Source organism: Aythya marila (assembly GCF_965140915.1).
Source record: "Aythya marila genome assembly, chromosome: 24".
NCBI lineage: Eukaryota > Metazoa > Chordata > Aves > Anseriformes > Anatidae > Aythya > Aythya marila.
In genome coordinates, this window is record NC_139065.1 from 3,585,651 (window position 1) to 3,605,642 (window position 19,992).

The window sequence follows — 19,992 nt, forward strand, 5'->3', positions numbered from 1 at the left end:
CCCGGCCACCCAGCGCTGTTTTGCTTGCTGCTTGCTTGCTCAATATATTCCTTTATATGATTAATACAATGCTGAGAATTAATTAAGGGAGCAACATGTAACACTTGGAGGCACAGCCCCCTGAGGAGAAGCCCCCTTGAGGCACAGCCCCTTGAGGGGCAGCCCTTTGATGTGCAGCCCCTCGAGGTGCAGCCGGTTGAGGTGCAGGAGCAGCCCTTTGAGGCATGTCCCCTGAGGAGAAGCCCCTTGAGGAGCAGCCCTGAGGAGCAGGAGCAGCCCTTTGAGGCACATCCTGAGACTCAGTCCCACTGAGAAGCCCCCTGAAGCACATCCCCTGAGGAGAAGCCCCCTTGAGATGCAACCCTTTGATGTGCAGCCCCTTGAGGTGCAGGAGCAGCCCTTTGAGGTACATCCCCTGAAGTAAAGCCCCTTGAGGAGCAGCCCCTGAGGAACAGGAACAGCCATTTGAGGCATGTCCCGAGACTCAGTCCCACTGAGGAGCAGCCCCTGAGGTGCAGGAGCAGCCCTTTGAGGCACGTCCCCTGAGGAGCAGCCCCTTGAGGAGCAGCCCCCTGAGGAGGCACCTCATGAGTCTCAGTCCCCCTGAGGAAAAAAAAACCTTGAGGAGCCTGAGCAGGAGCTGCAGGAGCAGCCCTTCGAGGCACATCCCCTAAGACTCAGCCCCTAAGGAGCAGCCCCTGAGGCGCCGACATTCCCCCCCCCCCCCCCCCCCCCCAAGGACCCGCTCGAAGCCCCAGCACGCGGCCGCCATTGCGCATGCTCCACCCCCCTCCCGCCCTCCCCTCCCGCCCTTCCCGCGCACCGGAAGCGACGCCAGAGGGGGGCTGTGGCGGTGACGGTGACAAGATGGCGGCGAGCGGCGCAGTGGCGGCGGGCGGCCCTGCGGCCCCTCGGCAGGGCCTGGGCGGGTGGCTGAGGGGGCTGCTGCGCTTCGCCGCCGACAGGAACGACTTCCGAAGGTTGGTTTCGGCCGCGGGGGGGGGTCTTAGAAGGGGAGGAGGGGGGAGGAGAGAGCCCCCGTGAGGAGGCCCCCGTGAGGAGGCCCCCGTGAGGAGGCCCCGCGGGCTGCCCGTGCGCTGTCCCTCCCAGGAACCTGCTGCTCAACCTGGGGCTGTTCGCCGCCGGCGTCTGGGTGGCCCGCAACCTGACGGACATCGACCTCATGGCCCCGCAGCCCGCGGCGTAGCGGCGGTGAGGGGCTGGGAGGGGTCAGGGGCCGGCTGAGGGGGGTTGGGAGGGGACCGAAGGGGGTTGGGGGGGCTGGGAGGGGGCTGCAAGGGGGCTGGGGGTCGAAAGGGATCGGGAGGGAGTTACAGGTGGCCCTGGGGGGGGCTGAAGGTGGTCGGGAGGGGGCCTAAAGGGGTTGGGAGGAGGCTGCAGGGAGCTGCATGGAGTCAGGGGGCTGGGAGGGGGCTGCAAGGGGTCCGGGGCCAGCAGGGGGGTGACGAGGAGTGAGGAGGGAGCTGCAGGTGGCCGGGAGGGGGGTTGTGAAGGGTGTTGGGAGGAGGTCGCTGAAGATCAGAGGGCCGGGAGGGGCTGCAGGGAGGCTGGGAGGGGGGTTGGGAGCTGGGAAGGGGATCCCAGGGGAGTCAGGGGGGCTGGGAGGTCTTTGGGTCAGCACTTAGTTGCAAGGAGCAGACCCTGAGCTAGCCCCACTCGTGTGAAGCACCCTGACCCAACCTTGATTGTGCTTAATTACCCATCTAGGGAAGGATCAGACCTGCCCAGCCGAGGAGTTCGCCCTCCCCGTTCGCCAGGACCGCAGGCGCTGTGTGTAGCAGTTACAAGTTCTGATGCGCTCACAGGAGCGGCTCCCGTTCTTCTCTGCAGAGCTCCTACTCCTACGTCCAACGTGTCCTGCTCAAAGCAATGACAACAGGGGGAAAAACTCAAGTATGGAAGAGAGAATTCCTGAGCAATTCATTCCGCAAGGAATTGAGAACAGTCTCCTCAAAGATGGGAAGCCCTCACACGCAGAATTTTCTTCTGTATCACCATCTAGATGCCTAATTTAATATTAAAGTATGTAGAATAATGACATGACCCAGTGGAATTTCATTTTTTTAATAAGAAACTTCAGCTTACAAAAACAAGGTGTAAAAAGAGTAAAGATTTACAAAAAAATCATAAAAACATGATTTATATTTCACACCCAAAAGACAAAGGAACAAGTCCAGTCCTGGGTTGTAAGCAGGACCCATCAGCTACTTATTCAAAGGAAAAACAAAACTGTAAAAAGCCCTAGGTAAACTCTAACCACCGGAAAGTTTCATGGGTAATGTCTGGCTGAGATAAAGCTGGGATGTTTAAAAGAATTAGGATTCTTTTTTTTTTGGGGGGGGGGGGAAAAAAAGCCATTTGGTGTTGCATAGCATTTTAATTCCGTGGCCTGAAAGCCCCAGGTGAGGCTGCCGGGAGCCGCAGGTGTGATTTCAGCAGGCAGGGGACACTGCAGCTCCAAGAAGCTGCTCGTAGAGCAAAATAACTTCCCAGCCCTGAGTGTTACAGCAGTGTGACTGCACCATGGCTTCGCATTCTTTGGACAGTTGTGCACGGGTTTTTAATTTAAGACATTCCTTTCAAGTAGCACTGCCCCCGCGCTTTGTGGCTGAGAACTGCCCCTTTAACCTGCCCGAAAGAAATTATTTCCACTACTGACACAGATGTTCCAAAATGCTGCGTTCAAAGCAGGACTTCTTACATCCTGTAAAGAAACAAATTCTTGTGAAGTCTGGATAATCCGAGTTCTGCAGGAACAGTTTCTGAAGGAAAAGGGGATTAATTAGAACATTAGGTCATTTTCTAGTTAATCGGAGTTTTGATTTAGAACGCACTAATCGCCTCCTGAGGCCGGGGTTCAGGCAGGGGGTAGCTCACGCAGCTAAGTACATTAGGCTTTTACTTGATGTTGTCTTAAACCTTGACTAAAATAAAAGCTGCTGACCCCGTGATTAGGAGCAGTGCCTCGAGCGTTCGCGCTGAGCTGTGAGGCAGCTGGACAGAGCGCCAGAAACATTCGGTCATTAATTGGATTCTCTTGTCCCTCGCTGCTGCCTGGGAGTGTCCTTGAAGCAAAGGCGGTCTCATTCATGAGCACAGCACGGCGTACACCGGCTTAAGTCATTAGCAACATAAGCAGCAGAAACTCGAAGCAGAAACTCGAGGCTGTTCTGACCCAAAGCCCCCCCCAGAAGTCACTGAGAAATCAGGAAACCCACCCAAGCTCCAGCTTTGATCCTTATCCAAGAAAGCAGGGCAGCTTTTTACTCTTGTTTTCACAGGGGCTGCAAGGGGATTTCGTCCTGAAAGAAAAACGCTCGTGCTCTGCCCAGCCTTTGCCAACAGCACCCTTCCAGGGATCTTAACTTAGAGCAGGATTAACTTTAAAAGGCCTGAAGATTAATTCTGCCCTTGCTCAAGTCAACAGCGGAGCTTCCGGGGCATTAGTGGAAGCAGGGGCTCCCCGGCAGCATCCCACCCGCGCCTGCCACACCTGAAGGAGCTCAGCACTGCTCTGAGCAGCTGCTGGAACCATCCTGAACATCGCAACCAGGTTTGTTCTGTGGAAAAACCGATTTGTCAAAGAGTTGGACTGGAAACAAACTTAGCCACTTGTTCCTTTGCTGCAAACTGCTTATTTAAGTGGATGTCGAGGAGGCTGTGGCTCAGGGCGTGACTGCTTAACCAAAGCTGAAATAAAGCAGGGAAAAACTAGGACCTCTTTTACATGGGCTCTAGGTTTCTGTACTTTGCATGTCTGATAAACAAGGCAAAAACTTGATCTGCACATGGATACGTGGAGCTCATCTCGTAGCAGTAGGAAACAGCCACTAGGGCCAGGCCTAGTACCTCCATTTAATAAATGTAAGGAGAGCAAAGATGACACGTGCTACGAGATATTCCCAAATCCGAGGTACAGAGGTATGCAGAAAGGAGAAGGAGCCCCAGGGGTGCTTATCCCAACTTCTTACCTACAGATCCTATTCAGCAGTGCACCACAAGCCTGTGGTGGCATCGCTCACCTGCAGAGCTCTGGCATGCCCACATTATAATACATTCTTTAACCTCATTTATCCACAAACGGGGCGTTGATTTGACCCTACTGATGGAGCTGTAGCAGTACAAGTTATCCCCACAGCATGGATGTGGTTATCTAAGGAAATAAGGCTAGCCTAAGTAACACTTAACGCTGCCCGTGCTGAAGGGGGGTCTGTGCCTCTTCAGCAGGAGGAACATTCAAAAGCCTCACGTTCCCACAAAGAGATGATCACACAGAAAGTGTCTGTATAGCAGGAACAGAAGCAGGCCTTTTCTAGTTGTACTTTGACAAGTCAGGGCCCAGAACAGGAGGTTTAGCAGGGAAAAAAAAAAAAAAAAAAAAAAAAAAAGGGAAATTCGCTACCTGCCATCTCTACTGAAAGTATGGCATCAAGACTAAAAGGAACAAACCAAATTGTGTTCAGTCACCAACTGCATCATCTCCTTTCTCACTTCCAGTTACGGAAGCATTTACAGTGACATTGTGGGCTTTAAGCAGGCAGATTTTTTTAAAAAAAACAAAAAAAACAAAAAAAAAACTTGAGGATTTGGGGTACTGTTCCTTAGGAACTGCAATTTTTAATGGAAAAGCACCATTGGTTTGCCAGTGTGAGATTACTGAGAGGAGAAATTTTTGCCCCCCAAACTGGGAGCTTGCTGCTAATGAGACTGCATGTGGATTTTAATGCTTACACCTGCAAAATATGCAATCGTCTGACACACGAGATCTGTGTATCAGATGCTTCCTGTCTCTGCTGAACGCAGACCACAGCTCACTGCTGCAGTCAGCTTGGCTTTATCGTTGCTGGTTGTTTCATTCCTCCCGTCCCCTTTCCTCGCCCCAACCTGCACAAAATCAGTAGTACGGCAGTTCAAGAAGAACCCAAAGGGGAGAGCACTTTGCTGTAACTGCACTCCGTGTCGTGCACACACTTCAAAACAATAAATAATTAACAGTGGTTAAAGTTAAAGTCAGTCTTGGGCCCACTGGCCCAGTCTTTTTTTTTTCCTTCCTCCCCCCTTTTGGAAACGTACATTGCAAACAGCATTTTTAAGACCTAAGAACTCTTTTGGAGGTGTTTTGGCCCACCGTGCAGTTATCCTTTAAACAAGTGGAACCCATTCTCTCTCACACACAGAAAATAAAATAAGCACGATGGAAGGAGTGGCCCCAAGGCACACCCCTTAAATGAACTAATACAAACAATCACAGGTTGGTACAGGTAACCGACATACATAGCTTAAGATCATTCATTTGTGCTGTAGATTTTACAAATTTAAAAGCTTGTTAGAATGCTTCACATTCCCATCTATCTACCCGCAATAAGCAGGTATCAATGTTAATGTAATAGACATTAAAAAAAAACAACATTTAATTGAGGTTTTACCTTCCCACGGGCAATAAATTCTCTGCCTGAGTCCATCCTATCTGATCTCAAACCAGCTGAAGGGATTAAACACGCAAAAAGGCAGAATTCAGAGCTGCTGCTTGGATTTTACCACTTACTCTGAAGAAGGGCCACTTGGCCACCTTACACAAGGGATATCTTGCACAACTCACTCACCCAGGCATTACCACGACATGTCTGCCCAGGTGCAGAGATGTTTGCTAGGCTGCTAAGAAGAAATCTGTGCAAACACTGCCATGGCAAGGGTAACTACATGTATATTCTTTCTTTTCTAAACCAGCCATTACCATTACTTGTAACAGAAGGTCCTTTCCAAAGCTACAGCTACTCTACCCAAAAAAAACCCACTGGAGTGTGTGTTCCCTGCACCACATTACATGATGTGGTGGATGTCAACTCACTGACCTGGCTGCAAGGGGCCCAGATGACATGAGAAAAATCTAAGAGGCCAAATCTAATCTGCCTTTGAACAAGTTGCTCCTTGAATTATTCCAAAAACAGAGATCTCAAACGCGTAACAGTAAAACGCTAGCTTCTGAGCTTGCTGGTAAACTTTTCCACTCCCATACCGATACGAAATGTAAAAACGTCAGCGATATTGAGAGTACTTACAAAAACCACACAGATCTGCTGCTTCAGTCAGGAATTAATGACTGATTTCCCAACATTTCTGTCCCACGCAAAACGTTATCGGATACAAGGCACCAAATCTGAGGAATCATACAAAATTAGTTCACAAAATTGTATTGGCAGGTAAAACTAATCTCCCTCTACTTACTGTCTCTTCCTTAAGTACTTCTCATTCTGCAGCACTGTTGATTTCCACTGTAGCTTATCCTGGGGTATCGGGCAACAGCCAGAAGGTTCATTAGTCTCTCTCACTGAGGTGCAATTAAGCATACTCAGGCCTGGGGCCATCACAGTCAACATAAGCGTGTCTAAATTGCCACCAAGACAATATTTCTGCTAGAAGCCTTGCTTTTACAAACCAAAACAACTTCTGATAGTGAGTCCATAGGACACACTTACTGCTTTTACTGCTTCCAATTTGATTCCTATGCTCAAAAAACCTTCTGGAAGTCCTTAAGTACATGGGAGTGGTGCTGCCACCCAGAAAAGTTTGATGTCAAGCGTTTAATACACATTCTTCCATTTGCTGCCTCCCATTGACAACTCCAAAGCCAGATTGTAGAATTGTTCTGGTCAGAACTAATGGGGAAAAAATTGTTTTTTTTCACTGCTTTGCAGAGAAACCGTTTTTGTGGTATGCATAGTTTAACTTGGGCATGCAGGCAGCAAAGGGGTAACATAAAGGCAAATCTGCGCAATTAACTCGCTAGTGGAATGAAGTTAGCTAAAATAAAGTGTTTTCTAATGACTACAGCAGATGTTGCATCACACCTGGCCATGAATACATTAAGATTCTTCATTCTTGAAAGCATAAAATTAAGAAACACCGATTTACTTACAAGTTGAACAGAAGAAGGACATGCTGGGAACAGTCCTGCCCCAAAGGCTGCGTGCTCACAAGCCCAACAGTGGCTTCCTTCGCCCTCCAACAATAACCTGCAGGGTGCCACAAACCCCGCACTTGCTCTCAGCATCTCTCAAGGCTCCTTGTTACAGGACTGAGCCCTGGTACAGGAATCCCTGTACGTACACAAACCAATTCCACTTCCAGTGGGACCACGAGAAAGATTCTAATCCTGCAGACACTCAGCTTGCGACTCAAAACTTTGGATGCTGAACTCCACACCTGAGCTAAGTTGCATCATTTGCTTAGGTGTTTGCAGAAGTAGAGCCTGCATTTGGAATTTTTCTAAACGTGTACCACTGTATTAGAGGAATTTGAAGCCAAACCTTTAAAGGAGGGACAAAGTTTGCATCACAGGCTGCACTTTGTCAGGCATTCATTTAAGTGAGCTTCGTTGTAATTGCAAGTTGTATGTTTGTCTTACTAATGTAAAGAAGTAGCTGCCAATTATTATTTCTGGCAAGCAGGACACTATAAAACAGTGTCCACCACGATGGGGGCGTTGGGCTATGCTTACACAAAGATGCCTGCAGTAGACAAATATAAACCAAACAGCATAAAAAATGCTATACGCTATCGCTTCCAAATAAAAGCTAAATATTACAGAAACCTCACAGTGTTGGAAAAAGCAAGTTTACTTTGAAGTATAATTCATTCCTTCCCTATCAGGGCAATCATTTTTCTGACCGCAGGATCTCCACGTCTCAGCACAACGAGGCTCACACGGAGAGGCCACTAACGTCAAAAGATGTCAACAGCACGTGCTACAAAATCTGCTCGGGCAATCGGGTGCACCAACGGCTACGGGTACGCTCCCAGCCCCCCTCTGCAACTTATTCGCTGACAGCTGTATCAATTCCTACCTGAATTCAAATATTAACGCAAAACACTCAGTCAAAAGATGAGCATTCACAGCGAAGAGTCTCGGCTCACTGCAGTAACAATCAGAGTGTGTATGAACAGGGTAAGGGAGTCGGACCGTGAGCACAGTATTTGGTAGTCACAGTAAAACTGTGAGCATCCAGCTTTCCCTTCCACCGCTGAGATTAAGAAGGCAACGGCAAACACCTTTTCCTTTCATTTTCCTTCTAAGACGTGTAGTTTTCACAAAGCACGTTTTGCTCCAGAAAAGAATCCATCACATATCTGAAAATAGCCCGCACCTGAAAATCACGAGCACATGATTTCCATTCCTTCAGGAATGCCAACTTCCACCTGTGCTGAAGCCAAAGCAATTTCCTCCACATTCAGCAGGGTCACGCTTACTTTTATTCTATCTTGGCCTGGCCTATTGCATTTGCATTAATTTTATTTACTAGTAGCACAAAAAATAATGCTACCTAGTAAATACGAGGATATATAGACATTCATAGGAAATCCTTCCAGACCACGCTACATTTAGAGAAACAGAAGTTAAAGTTTTCCCTTTGTTCCCACAGGACTGTTTCACACTGACTCCTCTCCAAAAAAACACATGAGCATGTGAACTCCCAATTAAGAATAATTGGCAAAAAACAGTTTTTGTAGGCTCAGAAAGCCTCGTGTTCCTCAGATGTTCAGGAAATGGGAATCTTTAAGGACAGAGGAGACCTAATGCAGCACTGTGCTCTAACAAAAGAGGAGTTTCATGTTTGCTGTGCTCACCTCTGCATGGCTAAAGTGACATGTCAGCCAAAGTAAAATGGACCAATTTGCCCATAGGACAGGAAGTTGCAGTAGCGGCAGTGGAAAAAGAGGAATGGTATTTGGGAAATTTTCCTATTCTCCCCCTCTAAGAATAACGCACATTAATTTATGTCTGATGGGCATATGATGGCAAGGATAAAAGTAGAAGAGGGAAGAAGAGAAACCTGCTTTCAGAACTTCTCTTCCTGAAAATAAAATCAAATTTTTTTTTTGAAGAGCCTCATATTTTAGATGACAGCAACCTATAACCGTTTCAAAAAAAAAAATAAAATAAAAATAAAGCAACCATCAAGACTGAAAGATGTCCTGTATCTTTGCAGTTACATATTCAGCTTTGTTTAAAACATGAAGCGTGAGCAGTCAAACCCCAAATTATAAAAATACCTGAGGTCCAACCGTAGGCTGAGAAGTGACTATAAAAAGTCAACTAGGGCCCTACATTCTAAAATCAAGATGATTACAAGATACAGACATTATTGTAGCCTTTCAAGCTCAACATGTAATTTGACAGTTAACTACATTCCTTCCCCTTATGCCCCAGCAGGAATAAAGACTTCACAGGTTAAATTCTGCTCATGACAGCACGACATCTGTGCAACCCCACTGCCTTCAGTTATTCTGGACCTTGTGTAACCACCAGAGTTCATGAATATTCCCACTACAGGAGCAGAAGCAGAACCTAGCTCCGTCTCCTACCGTTGTGGTATTACCTTCATCCTGTTCCCCTGAGGAAAACAAGCCACACTTGTTAAAAGAAAAAAAAAGTGCCAGTTTTCCAGTGTAAGTTGCCTCCATTCTAACTGCTTCTGCTGTCACAGCTCTGCAAGTCAGGGCTTTGAATTCCTTATAACCTGATCAGCACAGTTATGCCAGCAGAAACCTGTAGTATAGGCTTCGTTTTTGCTTCCACTGTAAACAGATGTGACTGATCACACACAGGTACATTCCCGTCTTATTACAGGGTGTTTTTGTTGTTTTCTTTGTTTGGTTTAAAACAAAACAAAAGACACATTCTCCAGAGCAGAACTGTTTCAAGAATCACATTCCTAGTGAATTTAGCTGCCTATTCAGTTCAGCCTAGAGAATAAACCATCAAGTGTGCACACAGCCCCCATAACACTGAAAAAAAAAAAAAAATAGCCAGCCATTTAAGCCATTTTTAGGAATAAGGTTTGCCCTTAAATGATAGCAAATAAATTAGTATCGCAGAAATAGCTGAGGTCTGGGGAATATTTTCTCTTGTAGAAGAGTGTCAAACATTTCTTCAGCAAGAATGGCTTTTAGGGCAGCCAACACCATTTATCCGACAATCATAAAAATAAATACCTGGGTGTGATTCAAACCCTGGAAATCTGAACGACAATTAAAGGGGATGGTACGATACCTGCTCTTTCTAGAGGTCTGTCAGCATTACTAGGTACTGAAGGTGTTTGGAAGCCAGTTGAATGCTTTTGTTTCCTGGTTGTGCCATGTTACATGTGTTACTCAAATCTATTTTGATATGAAACTAATGATACAAAGCATCAAACTCTCCCTTTTCGTTTTACGAGCATAATTTAACAATAATATTCATTAAAAACCAAGATTCTGACTACAATCTTACGCATCAGAATTGCACAGCTTGATACACTTCTCCAGACCCTGGGCGGCAAGCACCACGATCTGATCCCCTTCCTGCAGTGAGCCTTTTTTCATTCAAAGAGGAAAGATGTGAACACCAATGGTTTAAAAAAAAACAAAACAAAACAAAAAACAACTGAGACCGTTGATTGAGTTATAGAGCTTCCCATCATGGGAATGTCAGTCTTCTGTCTTTATCACTATTTTTGGACAGCACCTGAGCTTGGAGTTGTTTTTCTGAGATTCTTGCTTTGTCCTGCACTGTTCTTTGAGTGTAAAAGAGAATGTAGGCCTGGGTTTTGCACACCTCCTCCACGCTACATACATTCAGTTTGGAGTCATTGCAGTGGACCCAAAAACCTAGGAATCAAAGTGAGAAAGAGGACATTAGTAGGGGAGGCACCATTTCTTCTGACTGCATTTTGGAACTGTTCATAGGAGACATCCACAGAGAAAAAGGGTCATGTAGGACAAAAGGCATCTCTACCTTTTGCCCTACAGATACCTTGGAAAGGAGTTTCTAAAATGGGAAACGTTTTTACCATTTCTGTGCTGTTAACACAGCTTAGAAATATGGAATCATTATTTAACCAATTGCATATTATAGCCCAAAAACTCAATTAGGAAAATAAGAGTTCTCCGGAGACAGACAATTTGTACCTCTTTCTGCATCAGTTAAAAGGCAGAATCAATGCTGATTCAGCTGCAGAAAGACTGCTGGAAATTCACAAAAACCCTGCGGATGTTATTCATGAATAGTCCCTGTCCGGTTTCAAAACACTTTCTGTTTATCTCACCATCCCAAGGATACCGAGAAAAGACACCCAGCTGGAGCAGCTCCACAGAGTTACATCCCGTGAGAAAATGAAGCATTCATGCTGTTAACAGTGAGCAATAAAAGGCATCCCGAAGTGCCACAAAGCAAAGAGCAGCAATCTGTGGTCTTTATACCAAAAAATAAAAAAATAAAAAAATAAAGCATGCTACTAGCAATACATTCTGGGAAACAAACTACCGAATGGCAGGAAACCTGATTCCAAACAACCTCGATCATGAAGATTTACTATGCACTATGTCTATGGAATAAAAACCGAGATTCTTGAATTTGTTTCCCCCGAAATAAGGCACACGCACCTCCCTCCGTGTTGTAGCAATATGCTGTGTAGTGTCCTGAGCCAAACCCTTTACCATGATGCATCACCACAGCGGAGAGGTCATAGACAAAGGTCTCTTTGTCAAGAGAGGAGAGAGAGTCCCTGCAGCAGTAAGGTTCCATGTTTAGTACCTGGTCAAAGAGGACATGGACCCCAATCTTCTCACGGTGATTGCGTTCAGACCACCTGCAAACACAAGGGCACAATCAAAGGCTCAGGACCTTTCTGGGCAGCAGCAGAGGGCTGTGGGAATGAAGATGCACTCAACAGCCACTGCGGAACAGCTTAAAGAGCTTTCCTTCAAGAGGGCATCACAATTTTTTCCTTCTGTTTTCACTTTAAAATCTACTGCAGTCATCTTTTGCATAAAACTGAATCGTCATTGATGTCCATTGGCTGTAGTTCCAGCATTGTTGAGATTGGTAACAGCCAAACAAAGAAAACAGAACATCTACTGTGACAACCAAATGCCATCTAAAATGCTCAGCTATATAGATATAAAGACCTCACATCTCGTAATTGCCTACACTAACCATTTTAGAAACTTCGTATTTTGAACTTTGCCTGCTATGTTTTATTTAACATAATGCATATATTTGACTATCACAGGGGTTCCAGCTTCAGCAAATCTTTTACTCAACAGATCAGTTCATCCATCTCACAGTCACTGCTTCAAGCTGTCTCCGAAACCAGACAAATATCATTAAGTACAATTCACAACACATTACGTTGCATGTAACAGAAAACACACTACAAACAGGCTGCTGGTTTTAGAGTTAGAAGCAAGCATTACACACCTGCTCTGGGTAAAACAATTATACACATGCATTTCCCAGAAAGGGAGAGAAGTTGCCGGACCCCACTTAGCACTTCTCTCCCAAAAGACACAAGGCACCTGCCTGACACCCTGCAGCATGCCCCGCTCACCTGAATCGTTTAAGGTGCAGTCGGAGGACCTGAGGTAGTCTGTAGATCATTAACTGCTTTTTAGCTTCACTCAGAACAAGAGGTTTAGGAGAAGACTTTCGCCGTTTGCCTACCAAAGAAAAATAAAATATCAAGGCAAGGTGTAATTATCATGGTGTAATTATATTGAGAGCGAAAGAGAACCTATTATGAACTCTCTTTTTCTTCCAGCAGCACTAGTCCATCTCACATGCACCCATAGGATAGAAACACGAGTAAACACTTCTTATGCATTCCTTCACAGACAACTTCCTAAGATCAAAAACCATGCTTAAAACCACTTAAAGTATTTTTTGACATCTAGGGTTGCAGCAGTTTCAGCAGGTGAGCTGCCAGCATACAAATAACACTACTTGACACTCTGTTCTTTTAAAATAAAACTTCAATCCATTTATTAGAGCACTGCAACAAAGCTTACACCAGCAAACTTAGCTCCAGGATATTAATACAAGTTAGGGGAAAATGCTTCCAGCAAGGTTCCACCTCCAGGAGGAGTGCTGCCCGCTCACAAAGCAAAAGGGATGGCTGAACAGAAACTGGAGAAGAGGGGAAAAAACATTCCTCTTCCCAGCGATTACTCTTTCCAGAACACCAGACACACCACCGTACCAGGAAGACAGGTGGCTTTCAGTTTCCAATAAGAAATGTACCTGTTAATTAGATTTCTGCACCTCGCTGCACCAGCTCAGAACAGATGGGTTGCTCCTCCTCTATCGCGTCTGACAAGCACTGCCCCCAATAGTTTTTGGCACCTAGATGCAAGCTATTTATTTGCCTTTCCCTGATTTTTTTTTTCAGCTGGTTAAATGTTTCTTTAGCTGTTTAACTCTGAAGCAACTGTTAAAATTTGGGCTTCCACAAAAAAAAAATAAATCACAGAAGACTGAGTTAAGATAAAAGCTGTGCTCGATCACAATGACGCTTTGTGAACATTATTTGTGAATCAGAATCTGTCCAAATTATATTTGGCTTTGTTTCAAGGACATCTCAGTCAATGGTTATTTCCCAACATTTTGGGAAGATGCTTGGTAACTGATTCACAAGTTGATAGTGAAGAGGTCTCTACAAATACTTGTTATTTCAGCTGCCTCGTTGCAATGCAAGTCAAATTATTGCCATTTTCCTCCCAAGGGAATAAACATTTGCCATAAATACCTACATGAAAAAAAAAAAAAATCCAAACACAGCTTATCAGAGTAGCTGAGCTGCATGATTATACACGAGGCTAAAATTACATTCAGAAATATAATGACCTTACACTCAGACCTGCTACAGAAGTCATCTTCTAGCTGAGCACAGCAAAACACATGCATTCATATAGCAGGTAATACATTAACCTGAGACTCTCGGAATAATGTCACTTCACTGCATTTTGACAAAACGCCTACAAAGAGAGAGAAACTCTAACCTAGTGGCAGACCACGAGAACTCTGCAGTTGTGATTTCTGCTTAAAGGATTCAGTCAAGAGCAGAGAGCAGATAGACAGCTTGTTACAAAAGCTTTCCTGCCATGCAGCAGGTAAGGACTATTGTTCCTTATTGTTTTCTCCTCTTGACTCTCAATCCAATCCCCCCCAAGCTCTAAGTTTCCTCCCCCTTCCCCTCCAATGCAAGCGAGGAGTATGTATCGGTCACACCAGGTTTTCAGGCACAAAACATACATCAGGAACCTCTCAGAAAAAAAAAAACAGGACTTCTAATCAGCAGAGACAGCAGCAGACTTACTGTTGCATTGGTCGCATGCATATATCCTCCCTTCCAGAGCTTCAGTCTCTGTGAACTTGGCCAACATTTCTGTCAGCATGCACTCCGTCTGGTTAACGGGGATGATCCCCTTCTCAATGGAGTGATAGCGCTCAGGAAATTCCAGGGAAAGATCCCAGAAGGGCTCAACGGTGTTGGATTTGTAGTTGCACGTTATGCAGGTGACCTGGGAATGAAATGTTGGTACACAAATGAAGTTAGGTACACGTACACCTGCAGACAGACGTTTGAAATTCACATCTAAATGGCAAGCTTACACCCAAGGAGCAGCACAGCCTCACAGCCAGAAAAATGGGCAGCAGGTCAAGAGAAACCTTCGTAGATTTAGCTTTCAGATTAGAAATGTCTGCAGCAAATAATTTAGACTTTCTCAATTCTCCAGAAACGGAGACAACATTCACCTTTATGGGATTCACTTCCTCAGAAGATATTGCAGGTGTAATACCACTCCACGGCTGGGTAACGAGCACTCTGTTTTCTACTACAAGCAGTATGGGTTAGCAATTATCCCACAATCTTCCTTCCCTCATTTCTCTATTTTCCTTGCACATTCTAAAGTGCTGTGTGTAATTCCTCTGTTTCATCTGCTAACTATATAAAAATTATTCATGAATGGAGCACGAAAGGACAAATTCAAAGTGCACTTCTGCTGTCTTTCTGGAGTATTATAAATATGAACAGCAGAAAAGTTTTCCACTAATCTCAGAGGCAGCAAGCAAGAAGATGAGGAGGTAACAAAACCAGAAAGCAGATCCAGACTTTGCATCCTTGTGAAAACTCTCCAGCAGAAAACCAGCTCCCAACTTTGCACTGGCTTTCCAGCCATCCACCTCCATCCTCTGACGGCACCAGTAACTTCACGATGCACTCAGTGTAGCTAGCAGATAGGGAAGGAGGTCTTCTGTGCTTGGAGAGGTTTAAAATTCAACACAAGGTACGCAGGGAGAATAAATACCTTGACAAATTATTTATAATATATTGTAACAACAGATAGCTCACGCTGATTTGTGAACATCTTCCTGCTGCTAACAGCCCTACCTAGCACACTGACCTTAGCCATAAGGCACCACCTTCAGAGCCAAAAGACAACTGGACAAAGAGCATTCAGTTAAGCAGAGAAGTTCATGCAATGCAGAGACAATTCAAACAAACCAGGACTTCAAGCACTCCTTCCCTGGAAATCCAGAGCTTTAGCTCAAAAAATACACCTTTTGGTATTCAACGTGCATGGGAGTCCTTAGGAGTGGTAGGCACAGCAAGGCTGGCACTGAGACAGACCACGTAGAGACTGCCGGGGATGCACACACATCACACGCCTCGGGGGCTGATCGTGGAAGCCCTGAAGTGTCAAGTTATGTGAGCATTCATTTCTCCTGGACAGCAAAGGCAGCGGAGGACTTTCAAACACGCTGCGCTTTCAGGGTCAGCCTTGTGGGGAGTAATGCGTTTCAGACAAGGGAACGGCACAGGAATAAAAGACCAAGCAGCGTGACAGGGCAGGCACGTTCAGCTCCTACAGAAACATATGTTAAGCATGCTCAGCATCTCAAGATGACTTTCAAAGGCCTGCAAATAAGAAGTGTCACAGACAGCTTATTCTTTATAGCGCAGGCTGACTGCCCTCTCTGTCCTTCATCGTATTCTTTCTAGTCACAGAAACAAAGCCATAAAGGGATGAGAACTACAAAGATGCTTTAAAAACACAATAAAAACTTAAAAGTAGGGGCTCAGAACCTCTGTGCTAGTGCAGATGTCATTCTCAAGTGGCAAACGTCCACTAAATTTACAATAGACATGAAAAGCATCGAAACCACTGACAACCTGAGCAGCAATCAGTTTTCATTCTCAGGAGGCACTCCTAAGCAATTACTCCTCGGTATCTGGTGGTTCCTCAAGAAACAAAAGCCATTGTTTCTCGCTGTTAACAGCTCCCACTGATTTCTGTGCAAAACCAGCTGCATACCTGACTCAGCAACTGCCCGTGAAAAATGGTGTTCACCACCTTCAGGACCTGCTTGGTGAGCTTCCTCTGAGAGAAAGGGATGAGGATCCTGCGCTTCGTTCCTTCCGACTCCAGCTCCTGCTGAACTTTATCCAACAACTCGCAGAGAAATTCCTGAGCGTCCTGCTGATCGTAGCCCCGAAACGCTGGGATCAGACTCCACACAGAGTGCAGCATGGCAAACGGGGACACGAGCGCCCACTTGCCAGACCACATCACTCTGAAGAGGGTGTGCAATTCGTGACAGAGGGAGATGTGCTTTGAACTTGGTTCCTTGGGTTGTATCAGTTCTAAACTCCTGCTTATCGAGGAGCCACCATTTAAGCCAGCTGGCAAGCTCTGCGTGCCATATGATCCCACTTTGTCAGTCTTCCCTGACTCATTAGCAGCGGATCCATTTGCCAATTTGCCAGGCATCCTAGACTTCCCATTCACAGTTTTGGCTAAGAGTTCTTCTGTTTCACAGAGATCAAGCGTCAAAAAACATTCTCGAAACTTCTGGAGGTGACTTAGCACTTGCAGAATAGAATTCATGTAACACGTGTTTCCCAGGTTCCTTAGACCCGTCACCCCGGGAGTCATCAGAGGCTTACGCCGGATGGAATAAAACTGATTGAATCTGCTGCTCTGCATCTGCCTTGAGGTAGGGGAAGCGGTCGCCACCTCCCTGAATTTCCTTGGAATCAAGTTCTCTCTGTGCACGTGGGACAACAGCCTCGCACTCTTCCTTGGAGGAGTGTTTGCCAGCTCCTCCAGAAGCTGTCTCTTCATCTCCTGCCGCCGCTGCCTCGCTGCCTCCTTCTTCCTCTCCAGCTCCTCCATTTGCTTCTTCTGTTGTAATTTTTGCTGGCCTCTGGAGCTCTTATCAAACCAGGTCCGCAGCGCCTTTGTAAGCAAGGACTGGCGCCTGTGCCAGAGAGCTGTAAGCATCTGAGACTGTCCCTGAAGGGTCCTTTGATGGTTGCACATGTCCTCTCCCAAAGCCATGGATCGCAAAGTCCTGCCACTTCTCGTCGACGGATCATGTTTTTGACTTTTAATCGCTGACAGAGAACTTCTTAGCAGTTTCAGATCACCCTCGGGGTTATCATTCAAGACGTAATCTTCACAAAGGTAACAAAACACGTACAGGTCATTAACTTCCATTGCCAATGGATGTCTGGTTTCTTCAAAGTGTTTAAGTGCATGCTCCTCGATGTACCTCCCACAGGCTACATGGGAGCATTTCAGACAAGCCCAGATAGATTCAGTTGTCTGGCAGTCCATGCAGTGCCACTTCTGCGGGTTCAGGATAGAATGGTCCTGGGCGAGTCGTAGCCGCCCAACATGTTTGCATCTATCCATCTCTTACAGAAGTCTTCGCTGCTTTGACCTTGGAAGGCAAAAAGAAAAAAAAATCTTAGACCCACTTCCATATTTAAAATGCTCTCTTTTTGTACCAGATGTAAAGACCTATAAAAATACAGATGTCGCGTCACATCCATTCCAATTGCAGTTTTCCTTCAACCGACTACATTATTTCTGTGCACAATATTTTTAAGAGCAGTTTTTAGTAGCAGCAAAAGAGATTGGATTGACAAGCTCTGCAGAACAAGACTGTCTATCCGTCTACTAAGGATGGCCCAGACATCTGCCAGCGTGCCCTACCCAACCCGAATGGCTCGCTTCCAGAGAGAAAAACATTAATTCAGTCCACACGTTTGATCTTTAGCTGCCCTCTTGAAATTGATACATACAAAATGAATTTGGAATTGGAATGCGTGTCATCAGGAACTAGACGGAGGTTAGCAACTTTTCACAGAAGCCACAAAAATATCAGGTAATGGCCATAACCAGACCTGGTCTATATGCGATCTCAAGTCTGCAGGCTTTACGTTCTACCCTCAAATTCTCCCATCTCCCTCACCCTCCCAAATGGTTTTAATGTTTAAAAATCATCGGGGGGAAAAGAATGAAATGCATAACATCTTGTTAGAGTAAACCTAATGAAACATCTCTATGCGTACTTGTTTGCATGAACACACGTCCATGTGTTTTATAAGAGATACTCAGTTGTACAAGGAGAACAACTAAAGTGCCACTCCTCGTGCCAGCAGTGGTGTCTTTTGTGCAGTCCTGATACAAGTGAAAGCCATCAGGGCACTGAAACAGCACCCAGGCCCACCCACACGCACGCATTACTCACTGAGTCATGTCTAAACATTCTTTCCTTCACGACACGACGTCCAGAGCCTGGAACATCCTCATTTCATCCAAAGGAGCCTTGGTGGTTCTTTGAGAATTTAATTACTACTTAAGTCTTCATTGTAAGGCAGCGCAGCTTCAAAACCCTAGAGAGAAAATATTCTTGTGATGCACATAAACTAAGAAAGCAAACAAGGTTGCTTTTGAACGCAATTAGTCCCCTCAGTGCAAGAGCTACTGCGGAAAACACACTTATTCTAGGGAACAGAATTACCTCAAAGTCAAAGCACGAATGCACTTAGGAACCCAAATACTTAGACGTTAAAAAAAAAAAAAATCACAGGGAAGATGCACTTGGAATTTCATTTTCCTGCTTTCATTTCTGATAATCTATAAGTCTGCTGATCACACGTAGCCTCTTCATCCTAAGTCTTTTGTAGTGGTTGACCCAACATATGGCAGGGAAAAAATCCGAGCAAAAAAAAAAAAAAAAAAAAAAAAAAAAGAGTAAAAACGTGCACCTCCTGGGATCACTTCAATTTTGGCTGCTTCGATAACTTGGTGAAAGGGGGGAGGAGATTAAAAAAAAAATCTGTCCTGAATTAAATTTCATTTCTAAATGATTTTTTGCAAACAACAAAAATGAAGAAAAGAATAGTTGTCAAGTGTAAACTGCAACTAAATAGAGGAAAGAAAAAATAGGAAAAACCTGCATTTTGCCAAAGGCAAAAAAGACTAAAAAAAAAAAAATGTATCTGGTATAACAATCCAAGAAAGAATTAATTTATTTGCTCATATATATCTGGCTACAGTACTTCAATAGAATACAAAGTGATACAGGGGACAGCGATGACATGCACAAAGTGGCTACAGACGTCACAGACAGTGTCAGATCAAGTATTTAAAACAATTAGTTAAAAAATCACTTTACAAGGGACAGAGTTTAGCATAACAAAGGCGACAGCACACCTTCTAAAAGCTTTAGGATAGATATGGAACAACTGCCTCTGAATGGTATACAGAAAACCTTTCTGACCAGGCTAAGAAAACTTATTTTTAATGGTCCTAAAATGATGCAAATTTACCTCAATTGCTAACTCTTTCCACTGATATCGCTGCTAAAGATGAAATCTGTTAAAGAAAAAAAATAAATACATATATATTTAAAATAATATATATAAAATCAAAGCTTTTCTGTTCTTTAACTCTCCTCGTCTTCAGATTGAAGCTCAAGTGGCCACTTCAGAATTCATCTCAACACGGTGATTTTTCAGTGCCTAAATAGCCCTTTCAGTTATTTGCAATAGTTAAAATCGCTACACCTCGCGCTTGGACGGTGTTCATTCACTCAGAAATCCCAGGACCTGGAGAGACTTTTGGAAATGCGACAGTAAACAAAGGACGGGTCCGGTCTCCTCCTTCCAAGTTGGAAGCGTTCCTGCTCACCTTTCTCTCGCCTTCCTCCCAGACCTCTTTTCCCCCTTCTTCTTCATTTTCCTGCTCAAGCCTTGCTAGAAATCCGTGGAATAATCCCGTCTAGCCTTGGTGAGACCAAGTGGCAGAGATTCCAGCTTGAAAGAGTATAGACACTATGGTAACATTGACAGCCTTCAT

General features: G+C 45.0%; 2 protein-coding genes across 7 annotated transcripts in view; one reads left to right on the top strand and one right to left on the bottom strand.

Annotated features, from left to right (window-relative positions):
- The first annotated feature begins 850 nt into the window (after positions 1-850).
- TOMM6 (translocase of outer mitochondrial membrane 6) lies at positions 851-2,061 on the top strand. Its single transcript, XM_082778423.1, has 3 exons — positions 851-980; positions 1,111-1,212; positions 1,729-2,061. The coding sequence occupies exons 1-2, from the start codon at positions 868-870 to the stop codon at positions 1,205-1,207; spliced, it is 210 nt and encodes a 69-aa protein (XP_082634549.1). The 5' UTR covers positions 851-867; the 3' UTR covers positions 1,208-1,212; positions 1,729-2,061.
- A 118-nt stretch (positions 2,062-2,179) lies between these two features.
- Positions 2,180-19,992, bottom strand: part of USP49 (ubiquitin specific peptidase 49) — a 33,399-nt gene continuing 15,586 nt past the window's right edge. Inside the window, exons 1-9 of one of the 6 annotated variants that reach the window (XM_082778420.1) lie at positions 19,825-19,957; positions 19,464-19,509; positions 18,380-18,524; positions 16,156-17,566; positions 14,154-14,358; positions 12,390-12,498; positions 11,443-11,648; positions 10,526-10,668; positions 2,180-2,725 (exon numbers count right to left, since the gene is read on the bottom strand). In XM_082778420.1, coding sequence (XP_082634546.1) covers positions 2,645-2,725; positions 10,526-10,668; positions 11,443-11,648; positions 12,390-12,498; positions 14,154-14,358; positions 16,156-17,538 — 2,127 coding nt within the window. In that variant the 5' untranslated portion in view covers positions 17,539-17,566; positions 18,380-18,524; positions 19,464-19,509; positions 19,825-19,957 and the 3' untranslated portion in view covers positions 2,180-2,644. Of the gene's footprint in view, positions 2,726-10,507; positions 10,669-11,278; positions 11,649-12,389; positions 12,499-14,153; positions 14,359-16,155; positions 17,567-18,379; positions 18,525-19,463; positions 19,510-19,824; positions 19,958-19,992 lie in introns of those variants that run through there. The other 5 variants (XM_082778419.1, XM_082778418.1, XR_014319016.1 and 2 more) reach the window with 5 other exon arrangements.

Excerpts from the sequence above, each read along its gene's own strand:
- TOMM6 (XM_082778423.1), top strand. The coding sequence starts at position 868 with ATGGCGGCGAGCGGCGCAGTGGCGGCGGGCGGCCCTGCGGCCCCTCGG. Across the intron at positions 981-1,110 it reads GACAGGAACGACTTCCGAAG|GAACCTGCTGCTCAACCTGG; the intron begins GTTGGTTTCGGC and ends TGTCCCTCCCAG.